The sequence below is a fragment of the Poecilia formosa genome, unplaced genomic scaffold (assembly GCF_000485575.1).
Source record: "Poecilia formosa unplaced genomic scaffold, Poecilia_formosa-5.1.2 Scaffold262, whole genome shotgun sequence".
Classification (NCBI taxonomy): Eukaryota; Metazoa; Chordata; class Actinopteri; order Cyprinodontiformes; family Poeciliidae; genus Poecilia; species Poecilia formosa.
Window position 1 is genome coordinate 483,191 of NW_006800201.1, and position 23,501 is coordinate 506,691.

A 23,501-nucleotide genomic window follows, 5' to 3' on the forward strand; every position below is an offset into this window, starting at 1 on the left:
GATGTAAAATATTTGTCTAACCCAGCGGTCAGCAACCTTTGATGTCCAAAGAGCCATTTGTGCCAAATGCACTTTGCCCAGAGCCACAAAGTTGCACCGTTATGGGGTGGGAGGAAGCACTGTGTATGTTTCTTCTAAATAACTGAGATAGAAAAATGTGTGCTCTGATTAAATCAACTTGTTTTATATTAGGAAGTGTGGCGGCCTCGGACTGAACGGTTTGAATTCACTTCCACCGCCGCCATTGGTAAAACTACAAGCAGACTACAAATCTAAAACAGCGCAGAAATCCGACGTCATCGTTAACTTCTGCTTGCTGATTGGCCCGGATGAAATTATACCAGAGGAATCCAGGTCAATGGGAGAAATATGGAGCTAAATTGGGCCCATAAAGTGTTCTAAGTCTGAAACTGAAAAAAAAAAAAAACCTTTAATCTGAAAAGTGAGCTGTGAATTGAGATTGAGTAAAGTGGGACAGCATAGGAAGGCGATGGCTAATGAAGTGTTGAATAAACTCCCTCTTTGAAATGAAATCCGACTGGCAGCAGAAAACATGCCACAAATAACCAGAACACAATGCAGTCCATCATCCCATTTTATTCACAGCAGGATTGAAGAAATCAACATCTTTTGGACTCTCACACATGCTTCCAGACTCTCTCTCTCTCTCCTTTGCACAGACACACAGTGGTATGGTAGGCACACTGTGTCGAAGAGCTCAGGTGTGTCGTCTAACAGCAGATCAAAAGGAGGCACTTCTGATGCAAACAGTGGTGAGCGTTTATGCTTCGAGTGTCGTACAGGAGACGGATGTGCTCAAGAAGTTTCCAGTTCACCGACTTCAGACCATCACTGATTCACATCCCATGTTTGTTAGGATTTTATCGGTTCTCCTTCGCAGGAGAACGTAGCACCCCGACTTCCCCCTAAATTATGATTGAACAGAGGCAGCCGAAGTGGGGAAACGCAGCTGAACAGAACTAAACGCACTGAACCTTTAAACCTGTAGGGACTTTAACTCAATCCAACCGTTTCATAATCTGCCAGTGAAAAGCTACAAGCTGGTCTCTGCTCTCCTCTTCATCATCGTGCTCTGATAATTACCAAACAGTGGGTGTGTATGGGATTCTCTGATGATAAAAAAAAAAGAAAAGCCTGAGTAGCAACCAGCTGAAGAAGACGTGATGCATGATTGGTTAAACAGCAGAATCCCCACGTTAGAAACAATTTGACTTTGGTAATGACAGGATGAAGCTGAGGTTTGAGATGCTTTCACAGTCGGGAACACTTTAGATTCTTCAGGATCACGATTTTCCCACAACAAGTCCCAAAAAGCTGTTTTGTTAATAGTATAAAAGTAAGAAAAACCCTTTAAACATCGCAGCCAGCTGAAGGAAAAAAGTTCGTCCCAGTTATGAATGTTTGCAAGAAGTCAGAAAAATAAATTACCCCACCATTAGTTTTCCTTCCTCCCACTAAGCAACTCCAATAATTTACTAGCGTTTGAGTTGAACTGCACACAGTGGGACGAGGTGGCGATAGCTTCAAGGAGACTGTGTGCGTTTTCTTTAGTCTCTGTAGCCGTCAACGTTCCAGCTCGCCGTCGCTGCTCCTCTTCTCCTAGATTAGTGTTTTTTGGTCCCTGCGGGGCCTCCTCCGCCCCTCGTCTCAGGCGGCCACTTGTGGCCAGGATCAGCCGTCGGTTCTGGGCGTTAGGGTATCGTCTGATCTGGACGTCCAGACTCCATCACCTCTTCTGCTCCCAGATCTCGGCCATGTTCAGGTCGAGTCGCTCCAGGCTCTTCAGAGCCAGGATGTTCTCCGTGTAGAAGGCCACATCCACCACCACCAGCCTGCAGACACAGTTTATAATAACTGATATTGGGAAACTTATTGCAAGTGTTTCATTATTTTAACAATTACAAATGACAGAAAATATTTTCAAAAAGTGGCTTTTATTTTCCTGCGAGTTGTACAATGGCAAATACAGGATCATCATTTTTGTTTAACTATGAGAATAAAGTGATATAAGCAGAATAAATATGCAGCTTAGCCAGAAAAAACATAAAAAAATTACAGAAAAAGTTGGTTAATGTGAAAAAAAGTTTGGTAAAGTCATCAGGATCTGATGAAACCAGATCGGTTTGTGTTGTTCCTTCTCTGAAATACTCTGTTGTTTACACAACTGTTTGAAAATCCTGCTACTGCTAATTTGATTCTGATGTGTTTAAAAATTAAGTATTTCTATTAAATACTTACCTGTAAAACTTTCATCAAAGTGCAACCATTTTTTAAGTTGGAATTCTCATGAAACTACTAGGTTTTACTATTACTATTCTATGTTTAATCGTTGTGCAGATTAAAACAAAAATGATTTTGTATTTTAAGTTGGAAAACTGTTTGGCCCAACAGAGTACTTTCAATTTTAGGATTCTGGTTCTTGTTGTTATAAGTTTTATTCTATTAACTTATTGATCTATACAAACTGATCAGTGCTGCTTATGTTTCAATTTTAGGTTTAAAAGAATGTATGAAATCACAACTAAAACTCAGATTATTATTAGAAAGAGGTAATGAGTGTGTGTGTGTGTGTGTGTTACCCATGCTGCGGTCCTCCATCATTACTGACCCCGAGTCGAGCCAGCTGCCTCTTAAGGTGCATTTTAAAACAAGCATTGATCCTTAGAAACAGCATCTGTGCAGGAAAACACGTTTCCATTCCAGCTCAACTTTTTTCTTTAAATAAAACATTTTATTTTACTGAATGGTGACCTTTAACCCAGAACCTCACCTGAGTCTGTTCTTCAGGCAGCAGCTCAAAGATGGCTTCATGCATCTTGGCCATCTGTTTACAGATGTTTCTGAAGCAGGCCGACGGCATCGGGGCTTTCACTTCATACTGAGGGAAAAAGCAGGTAACTCACCCTGCAGATCGACCTGGACTTCACACCCAGCAGCAACAAGGTCACTTAATAAACTCAACTTATGATCTCTTGATTGATTTGGGGTTTTGTTTTAAAGGTGCTGCGGTGAAAGTGCTGCTAAGGAGGTACAAAACCAAAACACTGCCACTTATAATCATTTAATTTTGACGTCATTAGTCCAGTTTCCAGATTTTAAAAAAATAACATAACTTCGTGAACAAAATGTTTGACGACACCATCGTCAAACAGCCACACCAAGACAAAGGAAGCTAATAGAAAGAAAGGCACAGAAGAAGTCTGTGTGGATGTTTAGCTGGAGCTAACAATGATGTGATTGTGATGTGATGCACTTCAGTGACTCAGACTAATTATAATTTTCAGCCACTGTTTACACACGTTTCAACAATGACGTAAAAGTTGGATGAAATTTGGCGTCATCGTTGAGACTGGAGACACTTTGAAAACAATCGTATCAGTATCTGATTTAGTACTACATGTGGAAGTGGCAAAGATCAGATTTTTGGGGGTGAAAAGTTCAGAATCGGGTTGTTTAGACTGGGTTACTGTGTGAACGTAACCCAAATGATTTTTTCCAATATATCTCAACTTGAAATAATTAGCCAACAAAGCCGGAACAAAATGTTCCCAAGGCCGGTACAAACCGGCATGATTAGTATAAAAGTACCACTGTCAACCCGGTCGCTTTCAGAACCACAGAAAAGACCAAGATGGCCGAATGATGAGACAGAGAAGGAGTGAGAAGACCAGCTAATCATTTGGTCATGTTAGATTCATGCAAAAAGAGTTTCTGATGTTACCTTTGATAAAAACTTCTCAAACAGACTGTCCATGATGGCCACCAGCTTAGCAGAGATTTCTGCGATGTGATCGTTGTAGTCCTGCAAAACAAAAAACAACCTCCAGTGATCACACCAAGGACCTGGATATAAAGTCAAAATGATTTTTTTAGTTACCTTCATGATGTGGTCAAAGTGTCTGAGAACACTGAACTGTTTGGGCTGCAGCTTGGTCTCAAAATGTGCTCTGATGATGGGAATGTAGTGAACCACCAGCTGCAGGCAGCGGGATGCTAATGCTACACACACACACACACATAGCAATGCCGTTCAGAATCAAACAAAACCAAGTCAGAATGACGGGTTCAGTGTTGGTGCGTACCCAGGTTTTTTGTAGTGATGGTCTTGAGGCCGACGACCTGCAGAGCTCCTGCTCCGAGGACCAGTTGGCAGCTGCGGGAGTTAAAGTGCTGCAACAGGAAGAAAACAGGAAGCAAACCTCAAGATTTTTGGTTAATCTTGACTTTCAAAGTGTCAATTCCACAAAAACAGAGGCTAAAAAACATATACCACACATCTGCATCTACAGTACAAAGAAAACAAAGAAGTAGATACTTCTTTGTTTTCGAGACATCTCTGACATTAACCGTCAGAACACAGTCGTCACGGCAACTCTCTTCTGACGAACTGGGTTGGGACGTCCGTCTGTCAAGCTCCTCACCTTGAGCAGGTCTGACAGACGTGTTAGCATGTCTGTGGCGATGGATGGGATGTCGTTCACACACTGACAGTATTCCAGAAAGATCCGGATCAGCAGCAGAACGGTTCTGAACAAACGGAGAGGAGATTTTCAGAACAAACCTGCTCTGGTTGCTGCATTCAGTTCATGTGTTACGGCTATCAACGGATAAAAAAGTGTCATTGGATTAATCGCACTATAGCCACGACGTCATTAAGCAAACTTCAAAAGATATTCAAGAAAATATTTCAGTGTCTCAAACCAAATATCTCAGTTTTCCATGTTTTCATGTTCATCAGAAGAAGCAATTTTGTTTCAAATGTAATTTAGAAACGTTTACTGTGAACTGGCTGTGCTTCAGTGGAAGGATAAAGCAATTAATCTGCGTTATATGATATATACTAACACGTTAAACTTTTTAGATTAATTGTGTGTTAACGTTGACAGCCATAGATTAAATTCATTTATACCCAAGAACTGAGTTGAAGTTTCCACTGTGTTTACTCCCAGTGTGAGGAAACTTACCCGACCACAGCGTATTTCTGGCCGTTAACGAGCAGAAAGTCTGCAGGTTTTCTCTCCTCTGTGCCTGTAGGATAAATCGTTTTTTAGTAGTTTGTTTTTAACATTTATATACTGTTGGTGTCTCACTGAAAGCATGTCGTTATGACTGATGAATGCAACAACTGTGACTAGATGTTTGGGCCGACCTGACACTTTGCGCTCCGGTAGAGATATTTTGCCGTCGGCGATGGAGTTGACCAGATCCTGAAACTCTGCTGGAACGTCGGCCTGCTTCCAGCGCTCGTTATCCAGCAGGAGGCTGCGCAGAAACAATCAAAACAAACCTTCAGAAAACCTGCCTGGTACTGGAAACATTCAGTCAAATTCAACACAGTGAAAAAACAGAGTTACATGTAAAATCTACTACAGTTCTTGGTCCTTTTTTCAAATTCAAAACATTTTATTGATCCCAGGGGGGAATTACATGCAACTCGCTTAATTAAAGAGTTATTGTGGACGGTAACGGCTGTGGGCAAGATAGATCTCCTGTAGCAGTCTGTGTTACGACGAATTTGGAGAAGCCTCTGACTGAAGACACTTTTTTTTTTGCCAATTTTTTAAAATAGCCGAACTTTGATATGAATATGTGTCAGGTGTTTCCAATTTGTTAGCTATTAAATCTGTAAAAAAAAAAAAGAAAGAATAAAACTAAAATGGTTGGATAGATTGGACAAACGGATGGAAAAGCAGGTAAACTGATAAATGGATACAACTTTTACATAAATATGAGAAAACAAATAAATAGAAATACAAGTATTTTTCACACTTTTTCCCTTTTTTTCATATTTGTCCAAACTTGGAAAGTAGTTTTTTTCAGACAGCAACAGTGAGGAAAAACTGGGTTTGTTTTTATTATGATTCATGCAGGGCAGGATAACAACCACTGCTGTCAATAAAAACAAACTGATCAGGCTGGTTAAACCAAAGAAAATATTTCCTTTGGGTAAACTCACTTGAAAAATGTAACATAAAAAAGTGAAGCTGGAAGGGGGAGAAGGGAAAAACCGATTTTTTCAAACCAGTTTAGTAATTGATTTGTTGATTGTAGAATTACACATCAGCGCACAAATATCCATCCAAGCAGCAAGTCTACCTGATTTAAAGAGGAAACCAGATTTCACTGCGTTCTTTTTAATATTATGTTTTAATATCTAATCAAAAAGCAGAAACACCTCAACGGGATTGTTTCCAAAATGAGACAGTGGATAATCTTGTTGTCACAATATGTCCAATTTTGTTTTCTTTCTGTAACAGCATTGCCATTTTTCTCATTGTTACTTTAATTTCTTATGCAACCCATGGCTAATCTTGTGTGCCATTTTTTAATAATAATATATTGTAATTATAGGCACCTTTCTTGACATTTACGGACGCCATATTAAGTGCATAAAGTTAATTAAAAGATACAGCTGTAAAATAATAAATCAATTTAAGAAAGCAGAAGGCATCAGATAGATATTGATACAAAAAAATGTGATTAGAAAGGGGGGAAAAAGGCAGATTTACCTGAGTTTTGTCTTCCGTTCTTCGTGGAATCGGTTGACAAAGCGGTTGGCCTGGCTCTGCAGCGCCCCCCTCAGGGAGACGCTGCGCCTGCCGCACAGATCCTCCGTATCCCTGACGAAGCCCTCCACTGCCTGAGAGAGCGACACGAACTCCGCCGAGCTCAGGCGCTCCAGGGACCCGTCCTGTCGGGAGGAAAGCTTCAGGAAACCGAACAGGAACCCCAAAAACCGGATCTTTTTCTCTGAAAACACCGATCTCACGCTACCTTGGCTCTGGCCGTCAGGACTTTGACGCAGCGGTCGTGGCTAACGTCAGAAGCTACGTACAGCAGCTCCTGCAGGTTGTTGATGACGCGGTTCAGCTCCATTTCAGTGGGCATCGGGTTCTCACCAGAGCTGAACACAAGCAGATTCACAGTTTACAGCTTCGCTCAGCAGGCGGCCATTTTTCATCTGAACTTATAACAAAGATCGTAAAAAATACGTACAACCATAAGGGGCGGTTGGGAGATTCTGGTGTATTACAATCACGTACAGCATATACTGTGAATTTCCTGGGGTTTGTTTGTAGCTCTGTCCTTCTTTCACTCCATCATGACTTTCTACACTCAAACCCTGAAGCACCAAGCTTAAAAGTTTCTTCTTTTTTTTTAAACAAAATGCAAGTAGCTTCATAAAGGTTGGCAACAGAAGTGAGAAAGTGTCAAAAATGAATATTGTCTAACCAACTGGAAATAAATTTGCGTTTACTCGTTTATAAATCACCCCCTTTTTATTGAAAAAAAATATATATTTAGGGGAAAAAATAAGGAAAGAAAAAAAAAACACTTCTTGTCCTGCCACAGCAAAATTTAAGAATTGTAATTAAATTTAAGGCCAACTTAAATTTTTTTATGAATTTAAAATATTTTAAGACTTTTTTTTATTTAATTACAAAAAGATAAAATGTTGACACTGGGAAACGTACATGAAGCTGTGTTCTCTGCCTGCAGAAACCTCAGAGATCCCAGAGGAAGAGTCGCCTTCTGCAGCAGCTTCAGTCCGGTTCTGCTGGAACCTCGAGCCCGCCGCAGAGCGCTGATCCTGACCCGCCACCCCCGACTCCTGCTGCTGCTGGGCTTCATTCAACGCATCACTGATGAACAGACCCTCATGGGTGAGGTAAGCCAGCTCAGCTTCCCCCTGCAGGGCCACTGGCCCCTGGGAGACGTCCACTGGCGCCGAAATGGTTTCTGCCAGGAGTCGATTCTTATGGCTTGAAGACAGAACCTGAAGAACTACATTCCTGATCACGTCTAAGGTATCCTAGGAAAGAGAAAGAGGAAGAAAATAAGACTTTGCATGTCAGTGTATTGACCCAAACATCTCATTCATTATCCGAGACAGGTAATAAACTGGGTTTTCCCTCACCTTGATTCTCTGCAGGAAGAGAAGGAAACTCTCAAAGATGTTTTCCAGAAGCTCAAACCACTGAGGGAACGTCATCAGACGCATCTGGTCAGCAAGCCTGAAACAAACAGGGCGTTTGGAAATTCATACAATATTCATTCCTTTTCATATTTCATCATTAAATTCACAAACAATTGTTCTTTTTATGCCACAGAAAAACAAAAAATAGCTCAGTTTGTAAGTGGAAAGGATAAATACATTTTGTTGTACTTTTGGAGTCTATTACTGCAGAAAATTTGAAGTTAGTCTCTCTTGGTGCAGCATTGATATCTATTTATTATTGTTGGGGCCTGTGGCTACAAAAATGATGAAGTTAGACAAAGTGTTCCTGTCCTACTTTACAAAACCACAACTGAATGATCCAAATGTGAAAAGAAAGGATTTAAAAGTACGATATGTTAACTTTAAATCTGTGGATCTTGATTCTGACCAGCTTCACTGCAAAGTGCTGTGCAATGTCAGTTTTCTGCCACTCAAAGCATTTTGCATGTAGGTCAAAGACACAGAGCATATATATCTTTTTTAATCTATAACCCAGGAGTTTTACTGGTTATGCTACTCTGCAGCCGTAGTGATTTTAAAGACAGCAGCTCTATAAAAGTCAATCTTCATTGTTCAAATGTTACTTACAGGAGTGGGAATTTATGTAATTTATCATGATAAAGTTCTTAAGAATTTTGATTTATAACTGTTATAAATTTCAATTAACCAAGTTTAAAAACATCCAAAAACTGATTAATTTTACTATTTTCTCCACTATTTAATGTATCTACAAATTTGAAAGCAGTTACTCTGCAGTTTAATGATATAAATCACATTTTGATGTGACTGGTGTCCATAATTTATAAACCACGGGGGTTTATCTGGTTTTTGTTCTGATAAAACTAAATGTTGGTTCTCCATGTTTGATTCTATTAGTAGGTATAAAAACTAAATGATGGTTCCAGTTGTGTGGTCTTTATTTTATGTTAGAAACAGTTAAGCATTCGTTTGGGTGGATAAGTTAAGGACTTAACAAGAAATGAAAAATAAAAATAACCCAGATCAGAATCGATCTGTGTTGAAACACCTTAAATAAGCCGAGGATTCACGGAGTAGATCAGGAAACTTACTTAAAGATAACTTCGGTGTCGATTTCTTCTATGTGAACAACGCGTTCTGCCACACACTGCAAAAACAAGCAGATCCAATAAACAACAGAGAAATCTCAACACGTCGCTCTACGATGCACAGACTGCGACGAACTGTGGCGCTCTGTACCTGATAGACGATGGCCTTGGCGGCTGCGATCATCTCCTCGCTGTAAATATCCAGGAAGTCCAGCTTCCTCTGCCGCAGCAGCCCGAACACCAGCGACTCCAGACGCTCCTTTAAACGCAGAGACAGCAGCAGAAGCTGAGTCCACACAACCTGAGCTGAAGAAACGTTTCCATTTCACCTTGATTATACGCGAGATTTGTTCTACATGCTGAGGAAAAAGATCAGTAGTAATTAAAACAGGAGGTAATCATGTCAAACAGACGGAACGCGTTTAAACATCAGCAATCAGGACGTCATGATCAGATCTAGATCTCCATCTAAAAAGCAAACAAAAAATTATCTTCATGCAGGTTTGAGCCCTGATTCACAATCTGGGATCTGAGCCTGATTTCAGCAGCAGATGGGATTTTATGGATCGTCAGTGGTGTGTGTGTGTGTGTGTGCGTGTGCGTGTGCGTGTGCGTGTGTGTGTGTGTGTGTGTGTGTGTGTGTGTATCCAACCTTTTGAGAGTCAGCATTTGGTTTATGGACCTGTGATGAGCACAGCATCCATTAAACACAGAATCAACTCCAAAGTTACAAAACTCGGCCTATTCAAACAAAATCCAAAAGTTTATAGCACAAATTGCTTTTTAAATTAAAAAACTGAATGACGGAAGAAAAAACCCCAACAAACTGAACTAGTTTTTTCTTGCAAAGCAGATTTTGAAGAATCAGTTCGGTTCAATCAACCTGAAACCTATTCGCTTTGCTGCAAAACAGACGAAAGTAAAAATAGAAAGTACTACAAAATTTGAGGCTGGTCTGGACTGAAACGTGTGGAAACTAAAAAGTTCTCGTATGCATAAGTTGTTATAACTCTCTGAAATGTTCTTTTTATTAAATTTTTTTTTAATAGAAAACAGGAAGAAGAAAAGCTTTGAAAACAAACCTTCTCCAACACCTGCGGTTCCTCCTTTAGGTTGCGGTTCAGGTCGCTGCGGGCGTACATGCTAAAATCCTCCACCATCATCTTATCGATCAGCTTCTCCAGCTCACACAGCTGGGAGCCCAGATGTCTGAGGAACACACACACACACACACACACACACACACACACACAGAAAAATCATGACATCAGTGGGTGGAAGTAGGTTCAGTTTGCACTAGGGATGCAAATAATTGATTTACAACTAATTGTTGATTAATGATTTATTAGATTAAAATTAGTTCTAACGTCCACTTGGACATTCTTTTAGTTTTGTAGTTTGGCCGCCAACCAGCAGAGGGCATCGCTGGTCATCATTAAGCAGAGCCAGTTGATACAGAAATAAAGATGGTAGCAATATCCCGAAAAGAGAAAGAAAAACAGCAAAAAACAGAGTCTGGTGTGGGACGAAAAAATGCACTTCATTCAGTTTTATTTTGAAATATAAACACTTGACAAGTTCCTTAAGTTTCGTCATAACAGCTAATAGCTGCACGCTGGCGTAATGTCAACTTCTCAAATAAAAATTACTGATGTGCTACGAAGGTGAGGATGTCAGAAAAGCTGAAATTGATAATGCAGAAAAATTTTTACATAATGGAAAATTAATACGATGGTTGAGTTTGAAGGCTGTCATGAGTTAAATCACTTTATGGAGCAAAGATTTAACTTTCCTTCAAGAGCAACAACAGACTTTATGTCTGTATGAACATCTCTGTTCATGGGGGATTAAGTGTATCACAATATTTACTCTTTTAATTTTCTATTCAGTAAAATAAGAGGTTCCTGTTACACATGCTTAAGTTTATTAATGTGAGAAAATCATCATTTTCTGTTCAGATAGTGTTTAATACAGAAAAATACAATAGTGTTAAAATGTAATGGACTTTTTTTTATTTAGCATATAAAAAATTTTGCCCACTTTATAGAAGAGAAAACTCAGCTGCCTAGTCAATCAACAACATCAATCACTGATCTAGAAAAAGAAAAAGCTTCTGTTATATAAAACTGCTGCACTATGAAGGACACAGGAAGCTCCTTCCTACCTGAAGCTGTGGATTCCCTGCAGCTCCTGCTGCAGCACCTCCTTGGTGGTGGCGATAAGCTCCAGCGCTCCAACAAACTCTGAGGTAGAGAGCAGCAGCTGCACGGTGGGCTGCGTCTGATGCACTGCCGCCATCAGCTTCAGCTTGTTGTGCAGCTTCACGCAGTTGTTGCGAGTCAGCGCGATGCGGAGGGCCCGGAGCGGCCCCTGGCACATGACGCGGTCCATGGCGGCGGTGCGGCTCCGCAGGACGGCCACCGCCTGCTGCGTCTCCTGCAGCCGGTCCTGCAGCTCGTGCTGAGAGGACATGGCGTGGAAAAACGCCTCGGAGCGCAGAGAGATCTGCCGAGCGATGCTGACCTCCACTACGTCCAGGTAGTGGCTCAGCTGGAGGAAGGAAGTTAAATCAATACTGGAGAAAATTCAACCTAAAGGGATTTCTATTGCTGATTAGTTCCAGAAAAAAAGGGAACAAATGGAAATCTTACTAAATTAAAAATATGTTTTAGTTCTCCTAGAGAACTAAAACTGGAAGGGAAAACAAAAACAGAACAATGAAAATGTGTTTTCTTACTTTAAATTGAACATTGTGGTGTCATAAAATGAGATTTTTTGTAAAGGTCTAAAACTCCAAAGTTAAGGAAGATTAATATTTGTTATCTACAATGGAGGAATAGGGCCAGGAAAAGGAAACGAAACAAAACAAAAACAGGGAAATTACAAGAATAAAGTCACAGAGCAACCAAAATAAAGTCGTAATAACACAAGAATAAACTCTTAAAATAAGCAGGTTTAGCAGAGTAAAGTCGTAATATGACCAGAATAAAGTTGTAGTAATATGAGAAAACGGTGTAAAAAAGAATAAAAAGTCAAAATACTACAAGAATGTGGTGAGAATAAAGTCATAATGTTATGACTTTCTCTCATTAATGCAACTATTTTCTAGTGTTTATGCAACTTTCTTCTGGTAATATTGTGTCTTTATTCTGCTAATATGATGTCATTGTCGGATTATCATGACTTTATTCTCAGAAATAAAAGAGAAGAAAAAAAAAGTCTTAGTCTGGCACCCATACTGTCATCATTTCCTGAACAGATTAAGACTGGGAAATGTTGAACTTGTTTCTTCTTCTGCGCGTTTCACCTTTTCCTGCAGCAGCTTGGAGGAAGCAACGTCTCTGCTTTTCCCTCCCGCGCCGTGGAAGTGTGACCAAGGCAGGACCGTGTTGAAGGTAGCTGGATCCTCCAAAGCAAACTCTGGCCTCATAAAAATCTGGAAAACAGGTCAGGTTATTGCACAAACCCTACTGTATTCAGCTTTTTCCACTGATTTACTTAAATTAAACCATTATTCACATGATAACATCCTCCAAAATATATTTCTGTAGGCAGTAGAGGTAAAAAATATCCAGTTAATGGAAACAACAAAACATCAAGAATACATAAACAAGTAAAGAAAAACATATTCAGACCAGTAACTAAGCAAAACTCCAGCAAAAAATATGTACATTTTGATTTAAAACAATTCTCATAACACTATGTCACTCCTTAAATGGCACCTGGTTAAAAGTTATAGTTTAGACATTACTTCTTATAATCGATCATAAAGTTTCCCTTTAAGTGCAAGCAGCAGAAAGTAAAAAAAAAAGTTTAACCTTGGAAACTGGTCCAACCCCGCCCCGGAATTGGCCGCAAGAAAAAAAAAAAAACAAGAAAAAAGTTTGTTATTCAGCCATTTAAAAACCAAGAATAAATCAGGGATTTATTGTCCAAAAAAAATAAAAAAAATAAGCAACATCTCATCCTACATTAACAGTTCATTTAGTTTACAGATGACACAAAGTGGAGAAAAGCTTAAGCTCTTTTCTTTTTAAAAGAAAAAAACAAACCTGACATTTTTTCTGTAAATGTGTCCCCATTTTTGTAATGCGCCGCCCTCCTGAAAACCTCACCAACCTGTTTTAAATTCAACTTTTCTTTAAAAAAATATTTTTTAAAAATTTCAAAAACACCAAAGTGTTGCACATTCCAATTAAAAACAGCTTAATATAACATAGTTAAAAGAAATCTTATTTATTCCAACATTTACGGTGTTTAAACAGAAGCGGTGCGTTTGTCCCAAACTAATAAAGTCACTTTCTGTACATGAAAAAGAAAAAGAAATTAACCTCAGTGATCGTAGTAACCACTCATCCTTAAGATGCTTATTTAGGCAGATAAGGGGAAAAACTGCAACAGGAAAACATTTCCAGCAAATCAGATACAGAGAATCGCCTCAATCTTATCAATCATAGCAAGCTAAGATGAACAGCAGCGTCTCTGCTGACCAGGGATGTCAAACTCATTTTCCTTCTGGCTCAAATCAAGATCATAAATGTTCTTAAAGGGCCGGTTCTGCCCGAATGTATTGATAAAACTTGTTAAATTGTTAAAATTAAACGATATTGAACATCTTTTTCAGTCCCTTCATGATTTTCCGTTCGTTTTTACGATTTTTTTTTTGCAATAAAAAGTGTTTCTGGCAGTAATTTAGAAATACTTGCATTTATCTATGATAGTAAATGCGACTCGCCATATCATTATGGATTATAACTTGACATTTCAAAGGCTGAGGAAGGCATTTAGTAGAAGTAGTAAATACTGCCACCTGCAGGTGGGAGTAAACCATCATTTAGATCCAATGCTTTTTACCATTTATGAAAAAAATCTAATAAATTCACAGTTATGCATTAGCACAAAAAAGTGCAGGGATTTGTTGATTTTGCATGACTTTCCACAATAATTCACAAGAAACTGAAGTGACTAATTGATGGAATTTGGCAATAAAAGAATAAAATTAATTGATAAAACAATATTTAAGCACAAAATCATGACGGTTCTATTTATGTGTCACTTTAGAGTCTAGAAAGCCTCATAAAAAGCTACAGCGGACCAGATTTGGCCCCTGTGGCCTGAGTTTGACACATGTACTACAGACAAAAGCAGTTCTTCAATATAAAAAAAAATCAGAATGGAAATTATCAAGCGGTTGATTTATTGTGACAGATTTAGCTTCTAGATTTTGCTAAAACATGAAGAATAAGTTTTTCCTGCAGTTCATTAAAACCCACATTACATTCTGCTTGTACAAAATATCCCCAGTTATTTCATCTTCCTTAGTCTCTATATTGTTAACGCTGTGTTGTGCAACACTGCGCTGAAAGCAGCATCGTTTTTCATTGATTGGTTTATAGAGGAAGCAGAGGGAGGGAGAGTCTGAATAATTCATACCGTGGTTGGTGGTGATACTGGACACTGCATCCACATCATCTTTATTGGGACAGATCGTCTTGCAGCGTTCATGGATTCGTTCCCTCTAAAAATAACAGCAAACAAAGAAAACAGATTAGATGTTTCAGACCAAAACGAGCGAAAGAGTAATAAAACTTCATGCAGCAGGAGGAAGGAAACAGAAACGTCAGCAGCTGTAAAGTTTATCATTCTGAAACCAGAAGGAGGAAATAATAAACAAGCTGGTGGTTGGTCACATGATTCCCTCTAAACTAGATGACTAATGGAAATACAATGTTGAAGTTAAAAATGAATTTCTATTAGTAAAGGTCAAAGTTATTTCCTTTTACAGCTACATGAAGCTGACTGCGAAAAATAAAATTTCTTTCACTCCTAAAAAAAAGTCTGAAAGGTTTGTGTTATCGGCAAAGAGCAGTTTGTTATTTTTATATCATTAAAAAAATGTGGCTGAAAGCCAAAATTTACTAAATTTAATGTTTAAATTTAAGGCTGCAACAAACGATTATTTCAGCAATTATTCTGAAAATTAACCCGATAAAAAAAAAAAAACACACAATACACTGTAGATTCTCATTTAGCCACTTATAAATATTTTTATTTCTAATATTGTGTAAAATATTAGTAAATAGCTGTAGCTCCAGGATTTTGTCTGTTTTTGTGGCTTTTTGTTATTAAAATCACATATTTTGTGACACTAATTTAGAAATATTTGTAAAGAATTTTTATGGTATTTGCGCTAACGATTGATGTTAACTGCGACTTTTTAATACTCGTCTCATCAATCACGGACTATAAATCCACATCAAGTCAGCAGTCACTTAAACTCAACGTTTTTCACTAATTTTGAGGAAAAATTTGCAGTAAAATTAGAAAAAAATGTGAAGACCTGTCAATTTTGTATGAATTTTGAGGATTTGTGGATAAAAAAAACTGCAGGCACTTGATGTAATTTGGCGTCTAGAGGGCCACATGAAAATCTAAGACGGGCCAGATTTGGCCCCCGGGCCTCGGGTTTGACACATGTACCTATATTAGTGTACGCTTGTAGCAAAGAATGCATCTGCAGCAAAAAATAAAATAAATACTTCTAGCAGCATGTGAGAAGCTCAGCCTTTCTGCTTGACTTATTGATACAGTTCTGATCTGTTGATTATTTTTTTGATTGACCAATTAATGATGGAACAAAAAAATTAGTTTAATAGGAGATTTTCTTTACCGAATTTGAACCAGGTGAAGCTAAAACTATGCCACTTGAGTTAAAGGTAGAAAATATTTACAAAGTCTTTTTATTTTTTATTTTAAATGCAAAATGTATTTTTTATTTTTTTTTGCATAATTTTGACTGAATTACTACTCTGAATATGTTGTTCTTTCAGGAATTAGCCTCTTTTAGAGTCTGTATTATCATCATTATTACAATTTTTTTATGATTTTTATCCTTTTTCTTTTATTATTTTATATTATTGTTATTTTCTTTACTATTATTACCATTATAATTGTTATTAACAACTTGTTGCCACAACAGACTACAAATATGGGAGTCTGTTTAAATTTACCGGTAGCTATAAAAATGTATTTGCCGTCATCAGATGTAAAGGCAGCCAGGCGTCCAATCAGAGGAAAACGTGGCTCTGAAGAGCAAAGCTGAGTGTTTACCTGAGTCATTTCCTGCGAGTACGGCCCAAAGTGTTCCCTGGAGATGTTGGGCAGGTGGAAAGACGGCATCACCTCCATCTCCGTGAAGTCCAGCCCCCATGTTTTGGTAAAAAAGTCCGACTCTCGTTTCGCCAGCCTCGGGTCGTTCAGCGCGGCGGGGAGGTTGACCTTTGAACTGTACACCGTCCACCGGTCGTGCTCCGCCACCACGGATGGACCATTGTGCAGACCCCTCCCCTCACCTGCAGTACGGACACACAAACGTGACTCCAGACCGGATTTCATGCTGGATTAAAACTCAAACATCCTTAGCATCATAAATGGAAAGAGCTTTTTTTTTCCCCCCATAGAAAAACTAAAGATTACTGCAAAATATCAATATAAACACAATGGACGGGTTTATTTTTGACACATATACAGTTGAAACCAGAGGTTTAGATATAGCTGTGTCTAATTAACGTATTAATTAACCTGCCAGAAGTTTCCAAAGCGATGACATCATCATCTGGGCTTTCCCTCATTGCATGCAGAGACTGCAATCATTCTGATTCTTTAGACATCAATGCATAAATATTCTCATTAATGTGGCATTTAGCAAATAGAAATAACCTTAATTCTAACTGACAAAACAAGAGACGTTTGGTAATTTTGTGTATGTAAATTTCTGGTTTCAACTTTATGTCTACATGTGGGGAAACATGTTCAAAAAGAACAACAGAAATTTAAAAACACCTGAAAACAAGAGAAAGTAGGTCAATTCCTGAAACTCTGCACCGATTTTCTAATTTGGGCATAAAGGATTATTAAAAAAAGAAATGACATCAGCTCATTAGAGATTAAAACCAAAACATAAGGCCTTAAGTAGTCAGAGATGCCTTTTCCCTCTTCTTCAGGTGCAAATAGATGAAGAAGAAGCAAAAATAGTTTGGTGCGATGAAGAGTTGTGTTTTTTCTGCTCACCGGTTGGTTCCTTGGGGCAGACGTCGGGCAGGGAGCGGATGCCCCGGCTGCGGAGCGGGGAGAGGCCGCGCTCCTTCAGGTGGACCCCGTCTCGGCCCCCACCGGCACGGCGAGGCAGTGGGGAGGAGCTGCTGCTGGAGGCCATGGCATCGGGACTCGCCTCCCAGGAGGCTAGCTGGAAACGCCAACAAGAGAAACACCTGGAGGTTTATGGCTCAAAAAGTTTTACATTTTTTTAAGGAATTCAGGATGACAGCAGAAAATTCAGGGTGAATCTGAGGAAAACTCAACCCATTTAAACGTTATTGTTGTATTTTTAGAAGGGCTGCAATAGTCAATTATTAATCATTTTTTAATTCTAAAACAATTTTATAATTAAATTATAATGTTATGATTTAATTATTTATGTAATTGTATATTATATAAGATAATTAAATTATAAATTGAATTGTAAATAATTATAATAATTAATATTTTTTTAAATAATGTACTAATTATAATTAGCAAATTTGTACCAGGTGAAACCAGCAGATTTTTTCTGTATTTTTCATATAAACATTTTTTATTCATTAAAAGATGCATTTATTTATTTATTTATTTTAATAAAAAAATATATTATCTAAATTGCAGCAGCAGCATTCATTTAATTTGATTATGGTTAACCAAATTAATAACTGGGTAGCAAAACGTGCTTAGAAGTTTTTTCCTTTTTTACAGAATTTGAACCAAATGAAGTAAAATCTATGCTACTTGAGGAGTTTTGGGTAAAACTTATGTACAGACCAAAAAAGTTTGTTTTGTTTTATCTTCTGTGCAAAACGTTTAATTTTTTTGGTGTAACTAATATATCAACAGAGTAGACTGGGGTAAAAAAAAATACTTGATCATTTGTGACAAAAGTTGCATCTGCAGCTTAAAAAGTACTTTTATCATCAACATGTGGAAAGCTCCGTCCTCTCTGCTCAACTTGACATCAAAACTGTGTAGAGCTGATTTTTAAATATAGATATTTTTGTTGATTAATTGAATAATAGCTGGATGACAAAATGTGCTTAACAGGAGATTAAAAAACAGAATTTGTACCTGGTGAAGCAGTTTTGGGTAGAACATATTTACAAATGTTTTGTTCTTTGTTCTTGTCTTAAATGCTAAATGTATAAATGTTTTGTAAAGTTTTGGCATATTTACTGCTCTGAATGTTCTTTCAGCAAACTGCATTTTTGAGTCTGTATACTGTAGCTAATGATTAATCGATTACTACATTAGCTGACAATTATTGAAGTAATTCATCACCATCAATGTTAAGATGTTAGACATTTTTCTACCACATAACGTAGCAAAGCAAAACCAACACAGAAAGTATTCTCACTTCTACTCGACGCATCACTTGGTTCCACTTGTTTTTTGTCACGTTGACAGAAAATGTTAATGAAAGGAAGTGGCTCCAGTTTGCACTCATCACAGCTGCTGCTGCACCAGTCAACATTCAAGCGACATGAAGCCCCATTTGCTGCTTCTTCCACACCTGCAGCTTTTTACGCGTAGAAACGAGAGCTGATGTAGCTTAACTACCGGTGTTTGGGCCCATTTCAGGACGGGTTGGGGCTCCTCTTTAGCTCGCTGCAGTTTTCTTTGTCCTGTGGGATTTTCTACAGAAAGTGTCGGGATGTTCAGACGGTTACGGTTCTAACTGGACTGCTGAGGTGTAAGACGCCGTGCTGCTAATCCCATCACGCAGAAGGAAGGATTACATGAAACATACGGAACCTTATTATTGCCATCACAACTACTAGTAATGCAAACGTCAGAACAACAATCTGAAAGTATAATTCTTTAGACTCGCTTGGCTTGTTTTCGTCACGTTATAATTACACGAGGCAGTTGAAATAACTGACGAATTTAGGGCTGACATGATTAATTGATTATTTAAAAAAAAAAAAAAAAAAAGTAGTAATTGATTAGGTGGAGCTTAGACCCAGAAAAGACCATCTGCTCAAAGGACAAAGTGAGAGCAGTAATTAAACCAAAACTGTACGAAAATATAAACATTTTGCATCTAAAAAAAACCCCCAGAAAAACTTAATTTTTTACCCTTTCTACTCAATTAACCTAATTTTAGCTTCACCTAATAGAAATTTAGTAAAAAATAATTTTTTAAAAACTGAGAAAATTTAGTAAAAAAAGAATTTCAAACTAAGCGGAAAAGAAAATTATACATTTTTCATCCTTCCAAATTATCAAGAAAAAAAATCTGGTCTATAAATATGTTTTATCCAAAACTCCTCATGTAGCATAGCTTTAGCTTCATCTGATTCAAATTATGTAAAAAATATAAAAAGAAAAAAATCTTTTTAGCACCTTTTGCTCCCCAATTATCAGTTTCTGAAACATCAGCGCTACACCGTACCGATGTTAAGACAAGCAGAAGGAAACAAGCTTTTCACATGGTGGGTTTTGTTTTGTTACAAATGATCAAGCGCACATTAAATTAAAACTATACCGTCTTAGGGAGTAAAATGTTTAATTTCTTATTTAATAAAAATGTGTATTTTCTAATGCATTTATAAAAATTTTACAAAAAGAGGCTTAAGTCTTTAAAAGAAAAATCTGAAGAATGTTTTTTTTTATCCGAAAAAAAAAAAAAAAAAAAAATCAGTTACTAAAAATAATCGTTAGTTGCAGCCCTAGTCCCATGACAGGCACAGATTTATGAAACTTTAAGGAACCAAATAAAGTGTTAACAGCACAATACCACTGTGTCTAAGGAAGCTACACTGATTACAGTCTGACATACATTTTTAATTGATTCTGGTCAGTAATCACAGATTGAAATTGAGGATATGTATAAATCCTGTTTATTAAAATCTTCAGAAACAATCTGAGCTTCCACCATTTTCTGTCCATAAAACATGTCCTGCAAAGACATTACGGAAGAGTAATAAATGGGGTTTTGATGTAAATTTACCTCCTACAAGTAGATAAGAGACAGTTTAAATCTCAAATAAAACCAATAGTTCTTATTTCTCAAATCCATGCAAATTATGCTTAGGGATTCCACCTGCCTTTTTCCCCCCCAAGAGAGAATAATTAGACCATAAACGAGTATATTTAAGAAAAACATTAACGTCTGATCATATAGGTCTGACATTTGTAAAAGTTCATAATCATAGTTAAAACATTGCTGAATATCCTAAATGTTTAAATCGATCACTGAACCTTTACGGGACTCAGTTAACGGTGTTTTAATGTCAGTTTCAGTGAAACAACTGGGCAGAAAAAGGAAGGAAACGCCTCATAGTGAGAAAGAACCGTTTAGAAAAGTGTTGTTTCAGAGCCCACATAGGCTCTGCTATTAAAATTAACTCGGGTCCAAACCGCTTCTTTAATTTTCTAAAAGACTTGTTCAAATATATTCAGTATATACATCTAGGAAGGACCAAGCAGCTGGAAAAGTATGCCATGAAGATTGCAGATGCATGTAAAATACATACAAGGAGCAAAGATATTAAACCAAAGATTGTATCCACGCAGTCCTTTGCAGTAGCACAGATATTGCAAGAATGACTGCATGTCGCTATTTTGTGCAGCTCTAGTTCTTTTAAATATTCCATCTCAAATGTCCACGCGTTTCCTGACTCTGTGGCAAATGTCTGAACACGATCATCTAAAAATTTCTGGAGGCAAAGAAGAGATTCTGCTGCTACAATGCAGTTAATTTTCCCTTAAAGGTTGATATTTCAGTTCCCAGAGAAATTGGCAAAATTATTATCAGAGGTAAAATAAAATGCATGGAAAAAATATAAATAAAAATATTAATCTCTGCGTCTTCTGAGTCAGATGGACATCAAAATACTAGAACTGGTTTAATCCAGAGTGTGATGTGATATTATGGTTTTTCATGTGTATACTGGACTGTTAACAAGTAAAGGAACGTTAAAAAAATGTAATAAAAATAAACATAGAGAAGTAGTGGAGGTGAACATCCATTCTCTGTTGCAACACCAAAACTTCACATGTCAGAGTCCTGAAGTACTGAGATGACTGCAGTCGTCAGGTGATTCAGACATGAAGAAGAAGTACAGAGGGCTGAAGGAGCACTTTGTGTCCTGCTGTGGGAACAATCATCTTATTTTAAATGTCAACTAAATGAGGAAGAGGGATGTAGATTTTAAAAGAAACAAGATTAGATCAAACTATTTTCATCATGGGAGAAAACATGAAGGTTCAGGAGAATAAACACCTTGATGTTCCTTTGAACAACAGACTGAACTGGAGACGCAACAGTGAAGGAAAAACACAGTGTCTTCAGTCAGAGGCTATTTCTGAACCCTGTAGCACATACTGCTATGGGAGAGCCTTCCTGCCCACAGCCGTCAGAGTCTACAACAATTTTGGGTAATACGAGTTATAACATTTAAATTTCCCTTGGTGATAAAGAAAGTATTTTGAACTAAACTGAATTAATCCACTAATTCATTTAAGTGCTGCTCCTAATATCGCCTCTTTGACCTTTTAATTATATTTTCATTTCTATTTTGATCTTGGGTAGAATCTCTTAAACTAAATTACATTAATTGTGTCTGTGTGTTTTATTTACCCCTATCAAATTTGTTGTTCTGCCAATGCAGCACTTAAGTGTAACTTGTTTGTAAAGTGCAATAGAAATAAAGTAGACATTAACATATCGGGTCCTACAGCCAGCATAGACAGAGAGAGGGAGGCTGATTGGTAGGGGACAATACTGACATGTTTCCAGGTAAATATTAACTTTTTATTGAGACTTTGTGTTGCTGGGCTGAACTGTCAGATCATGGTTGAGGCTCCCTTCAAAAAAGCAACAGTGACGGGAGCTAACCAGCTAGCTTTAGCTCAGCTCTCTTCTTCGCCTGTGCTTGTTAAATTACTATTACCAGAGCTGACAGCGAAGTTAAAACAAAATACCAAAAACACGACGTACGCAAGCACTTTTACTTTTGATATCACAAGGTGAAACGGCGCAGAGTATCTGTTGTCTGTGCCCCTAGCTAATGCTAATGCTATCAGCTGCGGTTACACGTAGACTGGCTAATGCTAACAGGCTTAAAAAGAGCAACCAACCAGATCACACACAAAAAAACGAAACAAAATGTTCAGTGACTGTGGAGTTCAGCCATGTCCGTACCTGTCTAGTAAAGCGCAATAGCAGGTATCCCTCCTCTTCAGCATCACAGGAACGCAGGAGGAACTGCGAGGAAAATGACAAACACTCATACAGAACAAGCTAGCACCGGTACAATGACCATCAAGCACCGCTGAGGCAAAGCAAAACTGTTTTCCTTCAGTTTCTCTCTGCAGGGTTGCTGCTGCCACCTGCTGGCCAGAACAGTTTTTAGAGGCAAATCTGCTCCAAAATACCTGAATCAAATAAATAGCAACACACAAAAATAAATAAATACATAAATAAATAAATAAATAAATAGCAACACACAAAAATAAATAAATAAATAGCAACACTACAAAAACACAAAATCTTACAAAGTATTTTAGGCAGGTTTCTAGTCCAAATATCTTTGTACACTTGAAATAAAACGCTAACTTACAAGTAACTTTTTAGCAAAAAGTAGATGCACTTTTTAGCAAAAAGTAAAGGCTTGTTATGTAAATAATTCCTTAATATTGATGAAAAGGTACTTGTTCCATTTGAAGATTATTTTATTAGACATTTTTCCCATGTTATAAGTTAATTTATCTAACAATAGAACAAGTACTTTTTCATCAATATTAAGGAATTATTTACTTAAACATGCCTCCATATCTTACTAAAAATTACCTGTAAGCTGGTTTTGTCTTACTTCCAGTGTTCTAAAATATTTGCACTATAAACTAGACCAAAATTACTTGGAAATATTTTGTGTTTTTGCAGTGCAGTTGCCAAGCTTCGATGACTTCTGGAGGTAATTCAGACGTTTTATTCAGAAAGTGTACACAAAAAAATCACCTCTGCTGACATAAAACAAGTTTAGAGAGGTGTGTAGTAACTAGTTACATTTACTCTAGTCGTTTTGCTTCGCTTTTTACTTTTGAGTTAGAATCACAATTCTGTCTTGAGTACATTTCTGACAACCCTAGAATAGAATAGAATCACTTTATTTATTCTATGTGGCTAACTGAGTGAACAAATAGACAAATAAAGAGTCAAACAATATAAAAGCAGTTAAATTAATAAAAATACATCAAATGAAGAACAAACCAAAAATGCTAAGCATTTTTCTTTTGCCTGAATGGGTTATGTTGTATTTGTTTATTACGGTGCAGAATTTGAACTTTAACATTTTAAAGAATTAACTCAGATGTTAAGATCAGTA

At 37.6% G+C, this 23,501-nt stretch overlaps 1 protein-coding gene across 2 annotated transcripts; it reads right to left on the reverse strand.

Moving 5' to 3' along the window:
• Positions 1-577: 577 nt before the first annotated feature.
• Positions 578-22,483, reverse strand: vps54 (VPS54 subunit of GARP complex). 2 transcript variants are annotated; one of them, XM_007570500.2, is made up of 23 exons: positions 22,319-22,483; positions 17,158-17,332; positions 16,198-16,439; positions 14,521-14,605; positions 13,198-13,226; positions 12,395-12,523; positions 11,252-11,637; positions 10,170-10,296; positions 9,239-9,346; positions 9,091-9,146; positions 7,940-8,036; positions 7,497-7,834; positions 6,796-6,925; positions 6,531-6,712; positions 5,171-5,283; positions 4,986-5,049; positions 4,443-4,548; positions 4,104-4,191; positions 3,899-4,020; positions 3,743-3,823; positions 2,792-2,899; positions 2,601-2,695; positions 578-1,853 (listed from the first exon to the last, which is right to left on the reverse strand). In XM_007570500.2, the coding sequence occupies exons 2-23, from the start codon at positions 17,300-17,302 to the stop codon at positions 1,748-1,750; spliced, it is 2,937 nt and encodes a 978-aa protein (XP_007570562.1). In that variant the 5' UTR covers positions 17,303-17,332; positions 22,319-22,483; the 3' UTR covers positions 578-1,747. The 2 variants fall into 2 exon arrangements, with proteins under 2 accessions (XP_007570562.1, XP_007570561.1); XM_007570499.2 differs by lacking the exons at positions 13,198-13,226; positions 14,521-14,605; positions 16,198-16,439; positions 17,158-17,332; positions 22,319-22,483 and adding an exon at positions 9,740-9,769 and having other exon boundaries at positions 12,395-12,553.
• Between the last annotated feature and the right edge of the window lie 1,018 nt (positions 22,484-23,501).

Coding starts and splice junctions, on each gene's coding strand:
- vps54 (XM_007570500.2), bottom strand. CDS start 17,302: ATGGCCTCCAGCAGCAGCTCCTCCCCACTGCCTCGCCGTGCCGGTGGG. Junction 4,549..4,985: donor CAGAAATACGCTGTGGTCGG/GTAAGTTTCCTC, acceptor CCGTTTGTTCAG/AACCGTTCTGCTGCTGATCC. Junction 4,021..4,103: donor CATCACTACAAAAAACCTGG/GTACGCACCAAC, acceptor GTGTGTGTGTAG/CATTAGCATCCCGCTGCCTG.